General features: G+C 43.0%; 1 protein-coding gene across 2 annotated transcripts in view; it reads right to left on the bottom strand.

Moving 5' to 3' along the window:
• Positions 1–9809: 9809 nt before the first annotated feature.
• The window catches only part of LOC147635616 (uncharacterized), a 30489-nt gene continuing 15000 nt past the window's right edge, over positions 9810–25298 (bottom strand). For both annotated transcript variants that reach the window (XM_086802989.1, XM_086802990.1), the window contains 2 exons: positions 10325–10483; positions 9810–10242 (listed from right to left, as the gene is read on the bottom strand). In XM_086802989.1, the coding sequence (XP_086659115.1) occupies positions 10102–10242; positions 10325–10483 (300 nt within the window). In that variant the 3' untranslated portion in view covers positions 9810–10101. The remainder of the gene's footprint in view (positions 10243–10324; positions 10484–25298) is intronic.

Below are 25298 nucleotides of genomic sequence, written 5' to 3'. Positions count from 1 at the left end.
CCGAAGCCAATGCCTCCTCATCAACCACCCTCACCATGGGAGAAAGCTGCAAGCTCAAAAGCCTCAACATCAGTAGCCACCACTCTACACAAGACTCAAGCCTCATTGTCAACCATGCCCATGAGTCTCAAACCCACAACCTCAACGCCAACCAATGTGAAGGAGGGCCCCAAATCTTCCACTTTATCCAAAAAGAAAACTCCACTCGATAACCAAGATCAAGGTATCTTAATGACATCCAAATGTGCGTGGGGAAGCAGGTTTTTGTAGCTCAAGGCTACAACGAAGGTGTCAATCCAATTTGGATGCCTCAATAATCAAAGCCTCTTCCTTCTCAACACAAAACTCAAAGGCCAAGGAAGAATACAAGTACTCCACAATGTCGTCCACAAAAGTCTATGCGAGTTCCTCAAAGAACTCCAGCCACTCAACAAGTGTGGGTACCAAAAAGGTTGCTGCAAGCACAAGGGTACTACCAAGGTAATACCAAAGCTTGGATTCCCAAGCGCATCAAGAAGTCACCTAAGCTTGCACAAAGAAAGAAACCTCGTCACATAAAGCACCAGAGCCACCACTTCATAATGTTCATCAAAGATGGGTGCCTATGCACGTACTGCAAGAACAAAGATATTATGATAGAAATCCCATCATATGGTTGCTAAGATCAAACAAAGTGAAGAAAGCCTCACCACTGACTTTAATTCCAAGAACTTCACATAAAGTTTGACAAGAATGGAGACCCAAGTAACACCAAGCAAGCCACTCAACCCCTCGTGTGCATACAAATCATACCCAAGAGCTTGTGTGTTCCGTCAACACCACTGGGGCAACCAACCAAAAGCTGTACCTACCGCCTTAACAACACTTGAGCCACAAATTCAAGAATCAACACCCATGTCTGCAAACGAAGACTTATGAGCGCATCAAGGAGAAACTCATAATGCTCTTTTCACCCCTCTAGATGAGAAGCATGAGTGCAGAAGCTACGTGGCAGACATAAGAACCTATTCTCTCAAAAATGAGAGTAGCCACAAGAACCTATTGCTCGCAAGGTGGTAATCAAAAAACAAAAAGAAAAAGAAAGAGAAAGAGAAAAAAAGTAAAACAACAAAGGAGTCACACAAATGGCCTACCTAAAAATGGTAGAATATCACATGAGACTCCCAACGATCTTCAAATAGCTAATACATTTTTGTTAAGCATATAGCTTACAATTCTTTTGGCTAAGTTAATCTAGCCATTGCTCCATGAGTACATATTGATACTCATACACTAGAGGACATTTGCACCAGAGCCTCATCATATCGACAACTTTTCATGTACATCTCTAGATGGGGAGGGGCATAATGGGCGACAGCCTGGTCAATGGTACAACCCATCTCGCTTGGAATTTTCCTTAAAATTGAAAAACCCTCCAAACGAAGCTAGAATCTTCACAACATATTAATCTCTAATCCTTAGTGAAGATATCTAAATTAGCCTTGCAAGTCGACATAATTCTTTCATGCCTCGCCACCACAACAGGTGGCTACTTCAACAAGCGACAACTCAATAAGAGTCTAATGTGACTCATTTAATGTACTTCAAGTTTATTTGCCTCATAGAGGACTTAAATATACATAAAAGCATAAAAAGCACATGGAAAGAAGCAAGCAAGAACATGTCCTCCTCAATAACTTTTGACAAGAATCTTGCCACACAAAGGGACATCATCGAAGGCCAAAAAGTGATGAATGTCGCTTCATGAATCATTGAGAAACTGAGAATCACAATCTCGTTCTACTGATTGTCTACGTTCCTTTGGATCCTTCCTTCTCTTCTCCCCCATTATTAACATCTCTTCAATTCCCCACTAACACCAATAACATGTAACTCTACTTATGATTTCCAAAAACACAGTGAGCAAAAAATATACCCACAAAAAAATGCTCACAAAAATATAAAAATGCAATCACTCGTAAAAACCCCCACCACCCCCATCCCGTTAGGAATTCCTAACCTTTTCATTTGCTACTAACTAGCCTTTCTTATTCCTTCCGAAGGAACAAGAACCATTAAATGTCACTCAACATCAAAAGCCATCAACAAAACTTGTCAATTCTCTCCACACAAAGATCTTCAACGTGATCACGATCGACATTAGGAACCCATTCCTAGGGTTAACAAAAGCTACTGCCATTATCTTACATCAAGGAGTCAAGGTAGATACACCAAAAGGTCATACATTCAAGATATGTAGCAATGGTGTCCAAATCTATAACTTGGATGGGCGCTTGTAATGGTCTGACAGAATACTTATGGCAATTTTCACTTCAAGAGCATGTGGTAGCAAGTTAGGATGAAGTCCCAAGTGATGTACTTCATGGATATATTATGAGAGTAGTCATTGTAATAGCATTAGGCCTCTTATGATTCTAAAGAGCTCGGTTGGCCACAGTTTAAGTGAGTGTGAACACTTAAAGCCATGTATATAAGTGAATATCTCTCATAATACAAAGAACTCTCCCATTGTGCAATAGAGTCTTGCTCTTTATAATCCTCTTGCTAATCTCTCTCTAATCCATGCTAGTGAGTATATGTGTGAGTGAAGTGAGGTGATAGAAGGGACGAGTACACGTAGTGCAACATGGAGATGTGACAATGCTCCCGAGAGGCGCGGTAGAATTGCTTCATAAGGAGTTGTGGAGCTTGGAGACCTCGAGGGTTACGAGCTCAGCCATTGGAAAGATCCTCACGAAGGGGATTTGGGTGAGCCATAACAGCGTGAAAAAATAAAGTTTGGTTTTTCATGACATGAAAAATGTAGTTTTTTACAAGGACTAAGCATTATTAGAACACGTTTTCTAAGTTCAAATTGTAAGTGGGATGGAGCACTATAAAAGGGAATTGATCCTATTGCTATTCAAATCTTTTGGTCATGAATAGCCAGAGTAGATTTCACACCGTGAAAAAACTAGTTTTTCACGGTGACATCCTTTTGAGTTTCTATGATTTGAGAAAGGATAGCTGACAGAAGTAAGGGTTAATAATAATCAATGTAAGAAGATGGAAATCGCGTAATTCTCTGGCATGAGAATAAACCCTCATGTTTTTCACAACATAAAAAACCTTAGTCTTTACGATAAATTTGGGTGTTAATTTTTAACTTTATGCATATGGTATGAAAAACCAAACTGGTTTTTTAACAAAGCATGGAGTTGCCATTTTTTCTTGTATTTTGAGTTCTGTTAAAAGAGTAATGGTGATGAGCTCATGCAAGGTAAGGTTCCCATAAATTAGGGTTTTGTTGGGTTATGTTTTGATAGCCTCTAGGTAATAAGCAATTATGTAGAGAAGATGCTGATACATAAAAGAAGAGACTTCAAGAAAAAAATGAAGTCCTTTGAGCAAGGACTTTGAGTAAAATTACCCTATAAATCAACAAGTTATGGGTATTTTACTAAACCAATTAGATAAGAAAAGTTTCCCTTACTTAGAGATCAAATTAGATTGCTTAAAAACAAGCTACACTTATGGGCGAGTAATGAAGAATTAATTGCAACCTCTTCTTCACCTAGAATAAATACTTGTTTATCACGAGTTACATGTTATAAAGGTGGTAATATTGAAGTGAAATGATGAAAATAAACAATACAACTATTCTCAACATTACTATGGCTTGACAGTTTTCTTGTCTTATAACTTAATGGATATGGTGTGAAATATCTATGATCTTGATCATGAAACAAATTTTTGGACATCTAATGTGATGTGCTAATATATATTTAAGTAATAATACATGATTAAACAAACTGTAGGTCACATTGTGCTGGATATATTCACTATTGGAATCTTAAAGTTTCATTCTAGATCCTAAGATATGTTACTTCTACACATCAGGGTGAAAGAGCTACAATTGATGGTTGCTTGCACAACCAGCCTCTCTTGGATACATGCTCACTCACATTTTTACTATCAAATCAAATGAGTGTATTTTAACTAGCAAGGAACATTTTCACCATCAAAATTCTTATGAATTCATCTCCAAATTATAGGGAGCTAGCTAATTTTCAAGCACTCATAGACTTACAAATTATATAGCTACTCTCTATAACTTCACTAAGACACTTAAGAGGCACATGACAGTGACTACAAGCTCAGCAACATGATTAGTATTTTCCTCATCTAATTGAGGAATATTCCATCATTTAAGTTGATTAGAGTTTCTCAGTTGTGTCTAGCTGTACTCTAAGTTGAGCAATTTCTTCAATGCAATAAAAGGTTTAATCCATCCCTTTCTCATAGTTTTATTTACATTTCTTAGATAAAAATAAATCATATTGAGTACATCTTTGAGTTCAATTTGTGTTGTTTGAATTGTGATTTGATTCTCTTTTTGCAATTACCTCCTCTTCTCACCTTGAATGAATTTTTATTTGCTTACAATGTTTAGTACCTTAGGCCCAAGTGTTTTCCTTTACTAAAGGAAGATTCAAATGCTTAAGGTGTGGATGGCTCCACATAAAAGTAATCAATAGAGTGGATAGCTAGAATATTTTTTTCCACAATCAACTAATAGTTGCAAATGAACAAAGTCAATAAGTTCTCATATGATGAAAAATCCAAGGATCTAGATATCCTAAAGAGTATAACTTACACACAGTAACTAATCAACATCCTACACTATCTCTCACTATTTTGCCATTGTCACAGCATTCACCGATCTGTCACTCTATGGCCATCTCATTTTACCATGTGTAAGAAGGGAGAGTTAAAGAGTGAAAGACGAGATTTATTCCCATTTCAAATTCAGATTTTAGTGTAAAGAGAGGGCAATGCTATAGGGAGGTCACTTATATGATGAAAAAGTATCTCTCATTTTTTCTATCATCATCATTGTTTAAAAATAGAACACCAATCATTATATGTAATATGCATCTATTTGAGGATATAATAAGTGAGCACACCTCACCACACATCTCCACCGATGGAAAAAAAAAAAAGCAACAACCATCTCTATTTTTTAAACTAATTTTTTTAACAAAATTTCTACATACATGCACACATACACATACACACGTGTACCCACACATAGACACACATGCACACACACTGTCGCACGTATACACACACACACACACTCATGCATACTCACATACACACACACAGACACACACACATAGTCATACACTTGCACACACACACACACACACACACACACACACACACACACTACACATGTACACAAAGTCACACACACTCACATGCATGCACACAGAATCGACACACACCCAATAGCCCACATACACGTGGATGCACACACACACACACACACAGAGACTTGCATACACTCACACAACACAAATACATGTGTGTGCACACACTCAAGTGTACACACACACATATACACATGCATGTATGCATGCACACACAAGCGCACGTGCACACATGTACATACATGTGTGCATCCACACACATATACATACATGTGTACATCCACACACAGGTATATAAATGCACACACACTCTCTTGCGTACATGCACACACTCTCTTTTGTACCTGCACACAGAGACACATATACGTGCATATACATAGGTACGCGTACATACAAGCACACGCGTGGTGCATGTGCACAAGTGATTATCAACACACAAAATCATATGCATGCACACACAAAGTCGATACACATAGTCTCAGTGTGAGGGTAACGTGAGAGCCGCCTTCATTAAGACTTTAATAGATGAGGGTGCACTCACACAGACATGTACACACTATTGACACATAAAGGCACACATAGTTGCATCCACGTGCGCACACACAGAGTCGGCATGCACACACACACGCACGTGTGCACACACAGAGTTGGCATGCACACACACATACATGTATACACACGCACACACTTCCACTCGCGTGCACACACATAAACACACACACTTGTACGTGCACATAGAATCCACACATATATAATCACATGCATGCATGTGCATGCACACACACATAAACACACGCACTTGTACGTGCACATAGAATCCACACATATATAATCACATGCATGCATGTGATTATATATGTGTGGATTCTATGTGCACGTACAAGTGCGTGTGTTTATGTGTGTGCACACACAGAGTTGGCATGCACACACACATACATGTATACACACGCACACACTTCCACTCGCGTGCACACACATAAACACACGCACTTGTACGTGCACATAGAATCCACACATATATAATCACATGCATGCATGTGCATGCACACACCACACACCTGTGCACACATATTCACATGATGAACATACACATAGACATACACACATACACACTCTTGCATGCTTGCACACACACACTTGCACTTGCACACACTTGCATAACACACACATACATACGTGAGCATGCAGCATACACATACGTGCACGTAGTATGCATGCACACATAAGTGCATGTGTATGCACACATGTACACATACACACACACGAACATGTACACACGCATACATATGCATCCATACACATATACACATAGATGCACACCCACACTTTCTTGTGCATGTGCACACAGAGACATGTGCATGCATACATATAGGCGCACGCAGACACACACTCATGCGTGTACACAAAATCAACACACACCCAATCACACACATGGACATGCATGTACACATACCCACATGTGTGCACACACACACACATGTATATGATGCACATACACTTGTGCGCACACACACACGTGTATATGATGCACACACACACACACACATGCAAATACATGTGCATGCATAGTACACACATACACGTGCATGTATGCATGCACACACGTGCAATGCACACACGTACACACACATGCACATGCATCCACACACACACAAGTACACATGCACAAATACACTCGTGTACGTACAAGTAGACACATACATGTGCATACACATAAGTGCATGCACACATAAGCGCAAACTTAGTATTGCACACACACATGCGATTTATTGACACACACAATCATACGTACACACACAAAGTTGATACACAGTCTCAACATGAGAGTAACATGAGAGCTACCTTCATTAAGGCTTTAATACATAAAGGTGCACTCACACAGACGTGTGCATACACACTATCAACATATAAAGGCACACACACTCACACACGTACGTACGCACAGAGTTGGCATGCACACACAACACGCACATGCACACATACACTTCCACGTGTACGCACATACTTATACATACAAAATCGACACATACACAATCACACACTTGCACGTGCACATAGAATCGACACATACATGCATGTGCATGCACACACACCCACACATGCATTTATGTGCATACACATAAATGCACACACTTACACACATACACACAACACACACAGATACACACGCACATGCACGTGCATGCACACTCAAGCGTGCACACACACACACACACATACAAACGTGCACGTATGTATGCACACATGCACACACAAGTATTCATGTATGCGCACACGTACACATGCACGTATATACACGTGCATCCACACACACAAGTGTGTGGATGCACACCCACACTCTTGCGCACATGCATACAAACGTGCACACATTGACGCACACACGCATGTGCGGAATGGCAAACACAATTGCACACTTGTGTACCAAAGTTGAGACAATCCCACACACAGTCGACACACACAACTTGAGCGTGAGGGTACAACAAAAAGAAGACTGAAAGTTGGAGGAGGGGGGAAATGGAAACGGAAATTGAAGAGAATGAAGCTTTGCCACCTTCAAAAAATAATAATGTTGTGGTTTATAATTTTCATCTTTACATGTCTATCCCTAAAGACCATTACATTGCATGAAACTCTTCACCCAAGTCCACGTTTTTTGTGAGTGTACCATATAGAACCTTGTTAGTTAATTATGCTTGCGCATTTTTATGCGCATGTGTGTCAACTTTGTGCACACCAACTTTGCGAGTGTGCACGTGCGTCCGAGTGTGTGCACCATAGTGTCTATGTGAGTGCACCATCAACTAGTAAAGCCTTAATGAAGGCAGCTCATGTTTCAAAACCCCCTAGTTTTGGCAACCATCCACTCCTTATGCTCATTAAGTGGTCCTCTTTTAAGCAATGAATGCATGTTTGAAAGAGTGAATATATATTAACCTAGATTGTTGGAATATTTCCTCCCCGTGCCAAGTGATACCCAAACTTTCTCCATATAGCTACCACCCCCCCCCCACCCCCCCCCCCCCAAAAAAAAACACGCTTCGAAGAAAATACCCTTGAAATGCTATGAGCTAGAAAGGTTAGATGAAATCTATTGTAAAGCATTGCAAAGAACCACTAATGAAAAAAGCCTTACTTGATTGGAACCTCAAAGCAACATAAGCCTTGCACCCTCTTAAGAAAATCAAAATAACACCATTAAATTGGAAACTCTTAGTCTAAGACCTAGCTGCTAAATTAACGGGAGTAATTGAAGAGATACCATACAAAAGGTGAATAGCTATCAAATTCCAACTCAATTAAAACCCATGCTTAAATAATAACTCCACGTGGTTGAACAAGGCACAATCCAAGAAAGCAATCTGATCGACATGTTATATGGTGATGAAACATCAAATATGACCTTTCCTATGTTGATTTTTGAAGATTTAAATCTTCACTTTTGTGTATGAAGCTAAAGAAAAAAGATACAAGGGCATAGCTCTGATTAACATTTGAGCAATTATAAATGCTATATTTTCAGGCTTGTACGGGTCATCACCAATGGAGCAAAGACATGAAGCCTTCTTGCAAGAATAAGCCTTCTTGCAAGAATATCATGTGTGTGATGGTGTCACAAAAAGGCAGTGATTAGAGCTAGCTCTAGCTTCTAAATTGCATTATTGCTGTCTGAAACCATGAGTTCTATTTTTGGGAGACCAATAGAAAGACATAATTGGGGGCATGATATAATGACTTTTGGTAACATAGAGGGTAGGGTTACCTCAAGAGAGTTAGTGGTGGCTCCAATTATGAAGTCCATCATGGAGAGGGAAGCCCGTTCAACTGATGTGTGGAAACAAAGGCTTTAATTTAACATGGAATGATCTGTCACAACCCGTGATTCTTGATACTGAGGCCCTCTCTCCATGTAATATCATTGTCTTTACAGAAGCAATGGAAGACAATGATCAGCTTCTTTTAGAACAAGCTTGAATTCATATAGATACTCGGGATAATTAAAAGGTTGAAGTATGCTACTTGCTAACTTACTGATGTCATCCAACGATGAATTACTGGATTGAACTTTTTAAACATCTCCATTTTAAGGAAGTTCAACATCCTCTTAAGTGCAGCTCTTTGTAGATGGTGTCATCAAATCTTCTACCACAATCCAATCCAATCTAATGATAAAGGAGCTTCCAATCCAACTACGTCAAACTTCAGCAAGTCATGCTCCTAGTGGGGAGGACTAAAATGGGGCATGGGGGGTTGAAGAAACTGAACAGATTCGGATACCCTTAGTCCTACAGAAAACGTAGATACCTAAGAAACTAGTCACAGAAAGGGTTTCAGGCTTATGGTTCCCTCAAAGGGATATAGGGTGCAACTCTCTTAAGCCAATCAAAGCGAAGAACACATTGAAGCAAGAGGAGTTGAAAGAAGTGGCAACAATGGTGCCTTATGGATCATCACCTTAATAAGAATTGGTAAACTTCTTTGAAGAAGGCCGGATGAGGTGGAATCTTGAGCCGCAAGGCGGTAAAGGAACCTGCACGTTTATGTAAATGTTTCCATTACACAATCCTTGTTTAAAGATGATCAAATGCGTCAATTTGATTGAACGATTGATGAGCAAAATGTAAAAGCCATATGGAGGCTATAAAATAGACTGCTTCAATCCTTGCTGTCTATGCAATATCTCAAAATACGTAGCACCGTTTGTATTATGTTGGCCTATACTTTCGCATGTACTTCGGGCCTGATTATTGCATAAAATCATAGAAGTTTAAGAAAGCCAGGCGTTACAACATTTACCTTCAATACAGGGGGCAATGGAGGGTAACACACAGGAGGGAGGAAGGGGTGGCATTTCAAAATACAGAGAATCAAGATTGCACAAGCATAATATCACTCGTTTCATGCACTGTTAAATTGCATGTCTCCAAGAAGCAGTTGCCTTGCAAATTGGGCACTCGTTCTTTCGCTGAAGCCACTGCTCAATGCAAGAAAAGTGGTGATTGTGACCACATTGAAGTATACCCAGCTCAATGCCTTCCTCAAAATCCTCCTACAAAAGAGGTTAACATCTAAGCCATAGCTGAGTAGTAAATAAGAGCTCTCATGAGCATTCCCAGAATAGAAGCCTTTACCTGGCATATGCTGCATTTGACTTCAATGTCTTGTGAAATAGGGTTGGGGGCACCATTGTTTGTAACGTAGTATTTTTCACTCTTTAAACACCTTGAAATCGCATCTTTTTCTAAGCCCGTGCATACATAGCCAATACTTTCCTCCAAAGCTAGGAGGTCCTAAACGCATGGCCACAAGAAGCAAAAATAAGTAGTTGAGCTCTCTCTCTCTCTCTCTCTCTCTCTCTCTCTCTCTCTCTCTCTCTCACACACACACACACACACACACACACACACACATTGCTTGTCTATGTGACCTCCTCTGGTCTATTATTTGTAATTGGTCCCATAGGCCCTTCACATCAGGCTTTCAAGAATAAGAAAGCAGCACTGAGAAGTAACAAGGTCTATATCGGAGATGATCTTACCCCCTTACAAGTAGGGGCAAAGGAAGCTTGGAATGGTGCAGGTACATGAAGCTTGTAGAGAAAGGAAATGGGCCACTTGTCTCAATGATAGAGTCATGCCTCATCACCGCTCTAAACGGCGCACTGGATCTTGGAGCTGAAAATAGCCACTTGGAACTGTAATGGGACTTCAGTCAGCAACCACCTGGCTTGTGGAGACCCTCACAGGGAGGCATATTATTTTTCACACAAACACACTAGAGGCTGGAAAGGGGGCTGCCATAAGTCACAGGCTATGAGTGGGAGTCAGTATACGAGTATAGAGGGGAGAGACTAGGACATGTGGAGGAGTACTGGGGTCAGGAGTTGCAGCCCTATTTAGACCACACCTCTGCACCACTTTCACAGTGGCTAGGAGAGATGAGGAGGCTAGATACATGTGGATGAGGCTGTCACTTCCAGGCGCTTGATTGGTCCACATCGCAGTATGGTACTTTTCCCAAGGACATCTGCATATGCATAGAGCTCCATGAAAAGTGGGCAGCATTCCCCATCCTTGTCTCTGTTTGCTGACATCACTGAAATTTCTAGACTTGGGGAAATCCTCCTCCTGGGTGATAATTGATTCAACGCACAGACACAGCATGCAGGTCCAACTCTTTGATTTTGAGGACCCCATTCTATTACATGAGCTCAACACAGAGGACATGGGGACACACGGTGTGTCACACGACACAGGCCATGTCACTTCATTTGGCATATATCTCCTGGAGTTGGGGATACACATGGGCTCATTATATATAACAGAATAGCTAGATGGCCCTCTTTAGGCAGTAGAAACTCCAGCACAGTAGACTATTTGATGGGATCCCCGACCTTAGCCTGACACATCCATGACTTCATTACCCCCGCCCTCTTGGGGCCAGCTACACAATCCATTTCCAGTATTTTCCCCACATATTGCACTCAAATACACTTCCATCACAATCTTGATAACGTGTACCCAGATCAGCTCTACCAACATCTCTCCACACTTCACACTTCGTGCTTCTTGCCTGTCACATCTCAACTTACTACCCTTTTGCATGATTCAGCCTAGGTCTCCTTCCCAAGTGGATCTATGCAAACAGCACTCTACTGTTGGGTGTTGGACTCACACACTCACACACACAAACCTGCACATTAGGGTTAGGTGTAGGGTAGAGAAGCTCACACAAAGAAATGAGAGAGAGAGAGAGAGAGAGAGAGAGCCAAAAGTGTGGTATCCACAAAATGCAAGTCAACCCTTGCATGTGTGCCACATCCATATAATATAGAAGTACAAAATAGTGTCCTTTCACACTTGATGTCCAAGGGGAAAAACCAGATGGGAAAAAGTGCCCTTGGTTAAGCCCTGTTCACACATAGCACTACCATAAGTGAGCATATGCCTACAAATCTCCCCTGTAGTGGAAGTGTGAACCTGTACAAGATAGCAGATCACTCTCTGTATGAGAGTAAGCCCAAAGCTTTGCGGAAAGCTTCAAAGTTTTCTCGAGGTAAAGCCTTTGTGAATAGATCTGCAACATTATCCTGTGTAGGGCAATAAGATAAACTGATCTCTCCTGCATGTAGCCTTTCTCTGACATAGTGATAATGAATCTCTATGTGCTTGGTACGTGCATGAAATACCGGATTTCGTGCCACGGCCATAGCACTCTAGCTATCAGTGAGAATGGTGGTGGGTGTCTGCTGACACTTACGAAGATCAGCCAATAGTCTCCTCAACCATACACAATCTACTGTAGCTGTAAAGACTGCCCTGTACTTAGCCTCACAAGTAGATGTAGCAACAGTGGGTTGCTTTTTACTCAACCAAGATATGCATGAACTGCCAAGAAAAAAACAATTCCCACTGGTGGATTGCCTGGTATCATAATCACCAGTCCAATCTGAATCACTGTATGCATAAAGCTGCAAGCTGCCTCCCCTGGGATAGAATAAACCAAGATCCAGGGTACCCTTAAAGATAACGAAAAATGCATTTGACTGCTTGCCAATGCTTTGTGCCTGGGCTGTGCATGAATTTGCTCAACAAAGACACCCCAAAAGATATGTCTGGCCTCGTGTTACACAAGTAAATGAGGCATCCCACTACCTGGCTGTAAATGCCGGCCTCAAAAGGCTCTCCAATATCATGCATAGTAAGCCGTACACCTGGTTCTACCGGAGTAGAAATGGGCTTACATTCATCCATGTGAAACCTTTTTAGCAAACTTTTTATGTACTTAGTTTGCTGCATAACAATGCCATCATCTGTATGCATAAACTGTATGCCGAGATAGTAGTGTAAAGGCCCCAAATCTGACATATCAAATTCAGCTTTCAAATCAGCTTTGAAATCTGAAATTTGTGCTTTGCTTGTACCTGTAATGAGCATGTCATCTACATACAAGATGACTGAGAATATCGGCATCGGTTTTCTTCACATACAATGTGCTTTCAGCTGGACTATTCTCATAACCTTGGCTGGTTAGATGAGCATGTATCTTATCATACCAAGCTCTTGGAGCTTGTTTTAACCAATACAATGCTTTGTGCAACCTGCATACTTTATGTTCCTCACCAAGAACTACAAAACCAATGGGCTGATTTACATATACTTCCTCCTGTAAATCCCCATTTAAGAATGCAGTTTTGATGTCCAATTGATGCACTTTCCATCCTTTATGGGCAGCCAATGCAATCACTGATCTTATTGTGGTCATTCTCGAAGTAGGAGCAAAAGTCTCTTCATAATCTATTCCCTTTTTCTGGGAGTAGCCTTTAGCCACAAGTCTTGCTTTGTACCTGTCAATAGTACCATCAGACTTTCTTTTGACTTTGTACACCCACTTTGTTCCAATTACATGCTTGCCTTTAGGCAATTCCACAAGATCCCATGTATTGTTCTTCATGATAGAAGAAATTTCAACTTGCATAGCTTGCAACCAATGCTCATTCTCATGTGCTTCTTCATAAGAAAAAGGCTCTTCTGAATCAAAGAGACCACCCATTGCGAATGCAGACTCCCCACGATGTACATTCAAAGCATGGCTGGAACTAGCCCTTGTTCTACCTGTGAGTGGAGCTGCAAGTTTGCTTTCTTGCAAAGTTTTCAGCAACCATCTTGGCACTGACCTGGCTGTGTCTATGGCTGTTTGCTCTTCCCTGACAAGATCTTCCACTTCTTCCATAGAAGGGGGTTGAATGGCTGGCTGGTCCACATGTTCTACATGTGGATTTTCTTGTGTAGGGGCTGGCTGATCTGAATCCCCCCTTCATCAAACATGTCCTGTAAGCCTGTATCATTGCTTTTATACAAGCTGACCATGGGCTGTTCTGAATTTTCAGCAAATACCACATCTCTACTCACAAAAATCCTTCGTGTAGTTGGATTATAAAGACGGTATCCTTTGCTTTCATTGCTGTAGCCCACAAAAATGCATTTAATTGCTTTGTCATCAAGCTTTGTTCGGAGTTGTTCTGGCACATGTGCATATGCCAAACACCCAAATGTACGCATATAATCCACCGTTGGCTTTCGGCTATACCAAGCCTCAAATGGTGTTATGGTATTCAAAGCTTTTGTTGGACACCTATTCAACACATGAGTTGCACACATTATAGCTTCCATCCAAAATTTGTGAGGCAACTTTTGTGCTTTCACCATGCATCTTGCCATCTCCATGAGAGATCTATTTTTCCTTTCAGCTACACCATTCTGTTGCGGTGTATAAGACACTATACATTGGTGTTTGATGCCCTTTTGAAGCATATAATCATTGAATGCATTTGACATGTATTCTCCACCTCTATCGGAGCGGAGTGTTTGGACTTTACATGCACACATATTTTCAGCCATTGCTACAAAGTGTCGAAAGCATGTAAACACATCTGCTTTTGCTTTCAAAGGGTAAGCCCAAGCAAACCTGGAGTAGTCATCAATGAATGTGACAAAGTAAAGATGCCCCCCTATGGATGGTGTCCGCATTGGACCACATGCATCACTATGTATGAGCTGTAATTTACTTTCAGCTCTAACAGCTCCATCTTTGGGGAATGGTTTCCGTTGCATCTTTCCCAAAATACACCCCTCACATACATGTCTTGGCGGAGACTCAAGAGGCGGCATATTATCAACCATATGATGCTTCTGCAAAAGCATCAAACTCTGAAAATTTACATGCCCAAAACGAGCATGCCATAGCTCTGCATCATGCATAGCAGGAGTGTGGGCAGCCACTGTATTTACATCATAAGTGCGCTTGTCATAGCTGTCCAGCTTATACAAGCCTTTGTATCGTGTTCCAGAAGTGACTATTTCATAACCCTTTGATGGGTCTTTTACCAAACACTTCCCATCTTCAAATTCAACCTTTAAACCTTGGTCGTTTATGGCTGAGACGGAGAGCAGATTTTTCTTTATTCCTGGAACATACAATACATTTTTCATACATATGTTGGCACCATTGGCTGCAATAAGTATGACATTACCAATTCCCTTTATTGGATATGTGGTATGATCTGCACATGATACAGTGCGGCCATTTGAAGCATAAACCAAGTGCTGAAATACATCTTTGCATGAAGTGATGTGGCTCGAAGCACCACTATCAAAATACCATGATGCATTCTGTCTGTCAGATGCAATGCAAGACATATCAGTGTCTGAAGCACTTGGTGTGTCACTAGTGCCTGTGAATGGAGGAGGCTAGATGGAAAAGTGATCACTATCAAAATCAGAGTTTTCGCTAGGATCATCTCCATCAGAAGAGTGCCCATCGGAGCGTTCGCAGAAGTCACCCTCGCTAAGGATGTTGCCCTTGTCATCAAACTTGGGCTCTCTAATGGCCTATGACAAGGCAATCGGAGCATCCTCATTTGCAAGAGCGCACGAAGAACTACCGGAACCTCATCGTGTGTAGGTTTGCGCTATGCCACTCGAGCCGAGACGAAAGGTGCATCCGCGTCGCGCTACTCGCACTCCTCTACTACCAGGTCAAGTTATTGCATGCCCACGACGAGTACAAGAAACTCGTCGATCAATCTCCTCGAGCTCTGCATAGAGCTCCGCATATAGTCTCTCCTCCTCATCTACCTTCTTGTGGACACTCTTGAGAGAGTCACTTGTGAGCTTGAACTCATCCACATTGACCTACAAGCGATAATGCGCATTAACACACTTATTATCAAACAAAACTCAAAAAGCAAAAAGTTAGAAGTTTAGAACTTAAGTTTAGCTTTTAAGTGATCATTAGTTGTAAACTTATAAGTTATATCTGTCTAGCCAAGTCCATCTTGTGCATGGCACGCAGCATGCACAAGTTAGTGCAGCAATGCACTAGCCGCTCTAACTGTCGTGTACTCAAGCGATTGCGGAGCTTCGTGTTTATGAGAGAGTAGGTGCTCCAATTCCTCTCACATGCACCTGAAGCGCAATCTTGAGCCAAGAGTCTCAAAGCCACCTTTTGGAGGCGGCTGAGCGTGTAGCCAAATGTCTCCCACCAAAAAAGGAGTTTCACAAGATACTCCCTTTTCCAAGCATGCAGTGATGCAAGTGCATCTCCCCCCCTCTGGTCATTGTAGCTAATGAGCTCCTCTAGGAACTTCCCATGAAACTCCTCTAGCAATGCCTTAGGCAAGAAGGCATCGCGGTCCTCTAGCAATTCAATGTCGGTGAAGAGGACGGGTGATTTGTAGGCCGGATGTAACAAGGCGGCAAGACCATGGATAGGTCGCCGCATCCACCTCCATCTCCTATCCACAATGTGCAAAAGATCTTCACGCTTGTCCTCATCGAGGGAAGAACAAGCGCGCAACCCGACGGTGGCCTCTCACATGAAGTGCACCAAGAGGCCCAAGGTAGCTCCCTCCATGTCGGTCATGCGCAAAACCCTATAGAAGGGGGTTATGGCAATGACAATGCTCCGCACCTCGGCCCAAAAAAGGTGCGAAAACCTATGCACGGAACATGGCAAGCACCTTCACCTTTGAGGTGAAAAAGGTGACAATGGAGGTGGCTTGCCGCATGATGGTCTTCATCCACTCCAACTTGCCCATGTCCTCCATGAGCAAGTCTACACAATGGGATGCACATAGCATCCACACTATGGAGGGATAATCCCTCTCCAACAAGCGACCCATTTGTCAACAATTCGACACATTGTCGGTGATGACTTGCAAGACATTTTCTGGACCAACCTACATCATATTGTATACATGCCAAAACATTTAAATAAGTAACATAATCATACTTTCAAGAGAAAAAAAGCAAGGCACACCTCACGATTCTCACCTCAATGATGGCTTGCTTGATATGGCAATATATGAAGCGGCCCGTTGTCTTCCCTTCTTCCCGGAATCCACCGCTTGTACAAAGTATGTGCCTAGAGGGGAAGACACAAGTATGTTGATGATTCTCCTCTTCTTTCTATCACTCCACCCATCTGAGAGATACTTGGCCATCCTGCTCGCACGGGTGCTAGTGAATTATCAATTCTCTCCCTCTCTTCGTCAAGTCGTTTTGTGCGCGTCGTGGTATGAGACGCCGGTCCATCCATCCTCTGTCGGGCTCACATTTGCAATGGCTTTCACCATTGTCTTCCATTGCTCCACCTCGAGCACATTAAAGGAGAGATTGCTCTCAATAACGGTGCGTGCAATCTCTATCTCCACTTGACGTTGACGCTCTCGAAGATGTGATAGGGGACCCATGGAACCCCTGCTAGCTTCGGCTAAAGTAGATTGCCTCGTGCCTTGGTCGGACCTTGGCCTCTTTGTGGAGGTGGAAGCGGAGGCGGAGGCAACAGCAGAGGAAGTATCCCATGGCGGGGAAATGACCTCATAATGAGCGCTTGAGTTCCTACTTGGGCGGATGACACCACTAATGGCTCTAAACATCTCATCAGCGATGTTTTGATGCACTTCCTTGCATGGTGCCATTTGCCCCCCCACCTTTGCAATGTGCTCCCGAAGCCTAGTGAGACCACTCACATAAGACTTGTCGCAATATTTGCATGTCCACCGATAGCATTTTAATCTTCCGGCAGCTTGTGACACATGGATGGCATGCAATATGAAAGCTTCATTCATGTCTCTCGTCATTGTGATTGATGAAGAGAGGAGCAGCTTGAGAGAGAGAAGTATAGAGGGGGGGGAGAAGGGTGGAACTTATGCTTGGGAAATGGATTATGGAGCCTTGAAAATAGAGGATAGAGAGGGGGGCAAAGAGAGAGAGAGAGAGAGAGAGAGAGAGAGAGAGAGAGAGAGGGGGGGGGGGACTAGAGAGCTTGGAGGTTTGAAGCCTGAGAGCTCAAGCCTTAGAGTTAGACTCTAGAGCTCAAAGGTTTGAGAGCTTAAGCCTTAGAGGCTTAGAGCTTGATGGCTTGAAGGGCCAAGGCTTGAGACTTGAGCTTGAAGGCATGAAGGCTTGAGAGCTTGAAGGCTTGAGCCTTAAATAGGTAGAGGCTATAGGCTATAGCATATGGCATATGAAAGGCTAAAAAGCCAAGGCTAAACGGTTGAAAACGGGCATCCAAACAACTGAAAACAGGCATCCAAACCACTAAAAACAGGCAGAAAACGGTCAAAAAACGATCGAAAACAGCTACTGGCAAAACTGCGCACAGGCGGCAACGGGCAGAAACGGTCGAATCCTATGTACCGTATGGTATTCCGTACGAAATCTTGTCGTGCGGCGTATGGAAACAACACTGCTCTCTCTCTCTCTCTCTCTCTCTCAACCCTGGTGCTTCACTGCCATCATCCATGGCTTGAGCCCCATATATCTTCTCCCTCAAGCCTAATCTCCTACATGCACACATCCACATCATGAAGCTATTCCAACCTCCATAGCCTGGACCTCTATGTTTTCTACAAGGACCCCACCCTTTCACACCATGTTGTCCTAATCAATTGGAACCTCCTCTCATTTATCACCTACCTACACCACCTACTTCTCTGCCACAGATATCACCCACCCCTCTCATAGTGCTTATCCGCCCACCCTACTTATTACCCCTACTCTGCCCATATCAACCCCGTCACACCCCCGCCCCTTCGCCTCCTCCCGCTTCTCGACCTATCGCCCCTCCACATTGCCCACAACCTCCTCCAACCACCTATTCCGATCAATTATCACCTTCTCATCGCCCCCCAACACTATCGCTTCACGCCACAACCTCCTCCAACCACCTATTCCGATCAATTATCACCTTCTCATCGCCCCCCAACACTATCTCTGTAAGACAACATCATTACAACAGCCAAGCCCCAGCTTCCTTTCTGCAACTCAGCTATTGTAGAACTTGACTCCTCCACCATCGCTACAGAGGTGTTCCCTTGTAAGTAGCTACTTCAGTAATGACCCATGGCCAACCTGGTGTGAATGCTCCTTTGTGGCATCTCAGGTGGCTGATGGTAGGCTCTCTAACTTACTAGTCAACAGACTTTCAATGGATGATCTGACAGGATGGCAGCCCCCATTGGTATGTGGCTGTTCACATATTTGTGTGGCACGAGGATTGCATCATCAGCACTCCTCATTTGAACTTTATCGATGTCCCGTGCACACATTAATCTGGTGCCACGTAGACTCCTCATTCGAACTTCATCGATGTCACGTGCACACATTCCTTACAGCCGCCTTAAGGGCAAAGTTAGAGGTCGTATATGGGCAGTTTGGAGCCAATTTGGTGGTCCTATAGGTGCCCAGAGGTGCCCAGGACATGCACCAATGGTTGGGACATATTATGGGCACAATATGACCACATTTTATGACATTTTTGATGACTTCTTATGGCCTGAAAAGTGAAAACCGACCTGATTACGACTTGCTATCACTTTATTATATAAAGGCAGGTCATGGGTCATTCATAATAATTCAAAGACAGATTGCAGAGCCAAGTCAAAGGATATGCAGTCTAACAGTTTGGATCAGCCAAGTACATCTCCAAATCAGCGTTTTTCATTAACGCACAGTGGAGAACAGTAAGCATAAGTTCATTCATAGCATTCATAATCTATCTAGATCTACATTGGATCTATGACAATCATTGTAACTACTCATTCATTCAATAATATACAGTAGGCGTAGGTTAGGTAAAGAGTCTCTCTCTTCTCTTTCTCTCTACTTCCCTATGTCATAAGCATGTGATTAGCGTTAGTCTTTATTGCTTTGCGTTAATCATCATTAAGCACGCTTCCGCATAGTAGTCATGTTACAATCGATAACCTCTTTTGGTTACAGGAATGGTGCTTCAGTCACATCTTGGGTCCTTCTACATGCAGACAATTATTTATTTTCTTTACACAAGTCCAAATGGTTTTGATGGTTGTATGCATGGGTTTTATTCCAAAGTCAAGCAGTTACATATGAGAAGTTGTAGGTGCGTGGAGCATTAGCTTAGGAGCCAAGGGAGCAAAGGTTTAGACCTACCATTGGTGCATTAGAGAGGAGATGACTTGGTACCATGATTGCTTCTCATACGTCTACGGTTGATAATGGTTATCTTTGTATGGGATGGATATCCACACTTATGAGTGAATCCTTCTGAGTCATGACCCATGGTATCTATAGAGGTGTCGAATGCCCGTATGAAAGGAGGAAGTGTGTTTTGAGTTATCCCATTAGCAAGGGATTGTAATATGCCACTGTATAAAAAGGGGAGTTTCGCATTCAATTGAAGCATGATGCAAATCCTTATCTATTCATTTCTCTCTTCTACAGGCATTCTAGTCATCTACACAATGAAGCATGGCATAGACTACTTGAGCATCGGCAGCCCACACCTATCACTGACCCCGCCACTTGGCACACCTATGTAGAGGCCCTATACAATGTACCAATCAGCTCTCCCTAACCCCTGAACACTCCCGAACCACCCCAACCGCTCTTTTCACCATCTCCAATGTTACCAAGGCCATACACAAACTTCAGATCAGCAAAGCTAAGGATCATGAGGGATTACTAGCTGAGCACATTGCTCATGAATGTGATACCTTAGCTCCCTTGCTAGACGATATGTTCCACAAGGCCCTTTACCAAGGTTTCCCCCTTCATGGTCTAGTCACCTTTTAGGAAACGTTTCAAAACGTGCGAAACCCGTTTCAGAAACGCCTCGCAACACTGGTTCAGAGTTGGCCTCTATTGAAAAGAATGCTACATGGGAGTTATGTGACTTCCCCGCAGGTAAGCATGCCATAGGCACAAAGGGAGTATAAATTGAAACACAAGCCTGATGGCTCGAATGATCGTTATAAGGCTCGTTTAGTCACCAAAGGGCATGCCCAACGAGAGGGCATTGACTATAAGGAGACTTTGCGCCTACTTCACATGTGACTACCATACGCACTATTGCTGCATTGGCTGCGCATAAAGGTTGGAATGTGCATCAGTTGGAAACTTGGATGTCAAAACTGCTTTTGTGAATGGTGATTTGTAGAAGGAGGTTTATGTATCGCAACCTCCTGGCTTTGTTCAAAAAGGTGTAGAGCATAAAGTATGCGGATTGCGTAAAGCACTTTATGGCCTTAAACAAGCCCCTCGTGCTTGGTATCAAAAGATTCATGTGTACTTGATCTCTCATCGTTTTCAACAGAATAGTCCTATTGAGAGTAGCCTCTATGTTTGCAGACAACGAGATGATTTCATAACCCTGAACCTTTATGTGGATGATTTACTCGTGACTAGCCCTGATGAGAGGCAAATTTCAGCTTTCATAGCTGAATTACAGCATGCATTTGATGTTACAAACTATTTGGGTATTCAGTTTATACCCATTCAGGGGGCATCATGCTATCTCAGCGGAGATACATTGAGCAACTCTTAGAAAGGTTCCAAATGGCACATTGCAAACCTGTTTCTACTCCTATGGAACTAGGCTTCTGACTATCACTTCAGGACTCTTCCGAGCCATTTGATGTTGCCACTTATGTGGGATGCCTTATTTACCTATGCACTACCTGTCTTGATATTCAATATACAATGTCACAGTTGAGCAAATTTATGCATTTCCCTGGCACCAGGCATAGGCAAGCAGTGAAGCGTGTCTTTCGTTACCTTAAAGGCACTTTGGAATTCGTATTGTTTTATGGCAATGCATCTTCTTTATGCTTGTCCGCCTACACTTACAAGGATTGGGCAGGCCGCAAGATGCTATGACACTATAGTGTCAACCAATGATAATTGTTTCTTTCTTGGGGGTTCATGCATTTCATGGCTTATTAAGAAGCAACCGACAGTGGCCACTTCTAGTTGTGAGGCTAAGTGAACGGCAGCATTCACAGCTACTGTGGAGTGTGTATTGCTCCGCCGTCTATTGGCAAATCTTAGTATTAGATAGCAATCTTCTACCACCATTTTCACTTACAGTCAAAGTGCATTGGCAATGGCGCAGAATCCAGTTTTTCATGCACGGACGAAGCACATTGAGGTGCATTATCATTATATAAGGGAGAGGCTCCATGCAGAAGAGAGAGCCGTGACCTATGTGCCTACACATGCCAATGTGGCAAATGGGTTTACAAAACCCCTTTCCAGGGAGAAGTTTGAAGCTTTTCGTGAAAGAAAGTGAAGCAAATATAAAACACAGATGTGGGCCCAGGTACAAGACCTATAAATGCTGGAAACTGATGTTTATTGCTGAAATCTGAGCACGAGGGAAGCCCGTAGGTGCTATACAATGATGAGAAGCAGTAGCAGCTGCTAATGACCTCAACTGAATGCTGAAAAATGAGATGGACTGAGGGAAAGGGAGCCAGCCCTTATATACTACCTCAAGATGCTGGTCGGCCAGCTGTAGCAGGCCGACAACATGGTTGTAGCATTAAATGCTACATAAAATGCCTAAAAATACCAAAAAATGATAGAAAAATGCTGAATAATCTTTGCTAAGATATGCCAATGCAGGGCCCTCATAAATGGCCAATACAAGCATGAAAAATATGATGTAGACCCTCTGGAGATGATATAATCCAACACCTCCTCTTCAGCGCCAGAGGAGCGGTCCAATACCAGCACGTCGAAGTAACACCTCCATAGTAGCTCTCAAAAGTGGTTTGGTGAAGAGATCAGCCACATTGTCCTTGGCAGAACAATAGGCCCAACTCGATCCAGTCGCGTACAAAATGATAATGCACTTCAATATGCTTGGATCGTCCCCGTATCATAAGATTCTGTGCTAGAGCAATAGCACTCTGAGAATCCGAGAAAATAGTAACCGGGGAAGTGTCGGCACAGCACAAATGCTCCAGAATCTGATGAATCCAAAGTCCCTCAGTAGAGGAGAGAAGGTAGGATTTATACTCAGCCTCGGTGGAAGAAGCTCTGCTTTTGAGAGTTCCAAGAAACCAATCCACAACCAAGCATGAAGCAATATCCACATGTAGACCTCCGAGTATCAATACAGCCTGCCCAATCAGAATCTGCGAAGCCAACCAAATCACCACCACAAGAGTAAGTGATGCCATAATCTGAAGTACCTCGAAGATAACGAAGAACTCTTAAAGCTCCTTCCCAATGAGACCTTCGAGCGGCTGATGAGAATTGGCTGAGGATACTCATAGCATAGGAGATGTCTGGACGGTGTTGGCAAGGTAAAGCAATGAGCCAACAATCTGCCAGTACTTTGTGGAATCTACCAAGGGTGTTTCATCCTCCTTGGATAACTTAGCATTGGGATCCATGGGACAAGAGAGTGGTGTACAATCTGACAACTGAGCAGCTTCCTCACATACTTCTGTTGAGAAATGAAGATACAGTCATCTTTCTGCCAAACCTCCAGCCCAAGAAAATAATGTAGAAGACCAAGATCAGTCATCTCAAATGTCTCTGAAAGCTTGAACTGAACCTATGTGACCAACCTAGTATCTGAACCAGAAAGAATGAGGTCATCAACATACAAAACAATGACACAAATATCTCCATCAGAAAGAAGCACATAGAGATTGCTGTCAGCATCTACCCTCTCAAAGCCAAGAGATAACAAGAAGGCATCAATCTTCTGATACCAGGCACGGGGTGCCTGTTTGAGACCATAAAGAGCCTTCTGCAAAAGATAAACATGTGTGTGTCCTGTCCCTGAATCACAAAACCAAGAGGCTGCTCAACATAAACTTCCTCTTCTAAATCTCCATTTAGAAAAGCGGATTTGACATCCATCTGAAACACGGGCCATCTGAAGTGTGCAGCCAGAGCCAAAACAATCCTAATGGTGGTATACCTGGCTGTAGGAGCAAATGTCTCATCAAAGTCTTCACCTGCCTTTTGAGCATATCCTCGTGCAACAAGGCGGGCTTTGTACTTGTCCAAAGTACCATCTGCATGAAACTTGACTTTGAAAATCCATTTCACACCAATAACACGACGATGTAAAGGCCGTAAAGACCAAGTGTTATTCCTCTCAATAGAGGCCATCTCTGCTTCCATGGCTTGCCGCCACTGCGGCTGTGAAAGAGCCTCCTCTGGATTCTCAGGCTCATCAATCTCCTGGAGAGAACTCATGAGAGCATAATTCACTGTGTGATGAGATGTGGAACCCCGAGATGAACGGCGAGGTCCAAGGGAGGTGGTAGAGATCTTGTTATAGAGGTGTGCATCAGTGAGACCAAAATCTCTAAAGAGTTGCTAAACCCACTGAGGTAGGCCACCCTTCCTCTCAAAGCATGAAGAAGAAGATCTAGCTACAGTAGAGGACTCATTCGATGCTGCTGGAAGTGGTGATGAGGTAAGCACTGGTGAGGGTAATCCCAGAGTCAAAGCATTGGTGAGGGTAATCCCAGAGTCAAAGCAGGACTCGTAGAGGGACTGGGAGAAGCTGATGCAATGGGAACGGGTGACTGTAAAGGAGCAGCTGGCACCGGGGTTGCAGCAGGGAGAGGAGGAGGAGCTGGACGTGGAAGAGGTAAAAGATCACTAGCATCTGCCGAAAATGGATCATCCAAAAAGTCGGAAGATGTATCACGTGGAGAGGAATCAATGCCAAACAAGCTCTCATCAAATCGAGCATCACGGGAAATGATGATGTCATCAACCTCCGGATCCCAGAAGCGGTACCCTTTGGATCTCAGACTGTAGCCTGTGAAGATCATCCTCTTTGACTTTGGGGCGAGTGTGGTCCTTTTCTTATCTGCGACATGCACATAAGCAACACAGCCAAAAACACGAAGATGAGATACAAAAGGCTTGTGTCCTGTAAAGGCCTGTGAAGATCATCCTCTTTGACTTTGGGGCGAGTGTGGTCCTTTTCTTATCTGCGATATGCACATAAACAACACAGCCAAAAACACGAAGATGAGCTACAGAAGGCCTGTGAAGATCATCCTCTTTGACTTTGGGGCGAATGTGGTCCTTTTCTTATCTGCGACATGCACATAAGCAACACAGCCAAAAAACACGAAGATGAGATCCAGAAGGCTTGTGTCCTGTAAAGGACTCCTCCGGAGTCATCCCCTCAACCGCTTTTGTGAGAGAGCGGTTAATGAGATAAACTGATGTAGCCACAGCTTCACCCCAAAAAGCAGGAGGGAGACCTGCATGATGCAACAAAGCACGAGCCATCTCTTTGACG

This window comes from Cibotium barometz, chromosome 9 (assembly GCF_041138505.1).
Source record: "Cibotium barometz isolate CiBa-2024 chromosome 9, ASM4113850v1, whole genome shotgun sequence".
In the NCBI taxonomy this organism is placed as follows: domain Eukaryota; kingdom Viridiplantae; phylum Streptophyta; class Polypodiopsida; order Cyatheales; family Cibotiaceae; genus Cibotium; species Cibotium barometz.
The sequence above is the reverse complement of the archived record's forward strand: the minus strand, read 5'-3'. Positions and strand labels throughout refer to the sequence as shown.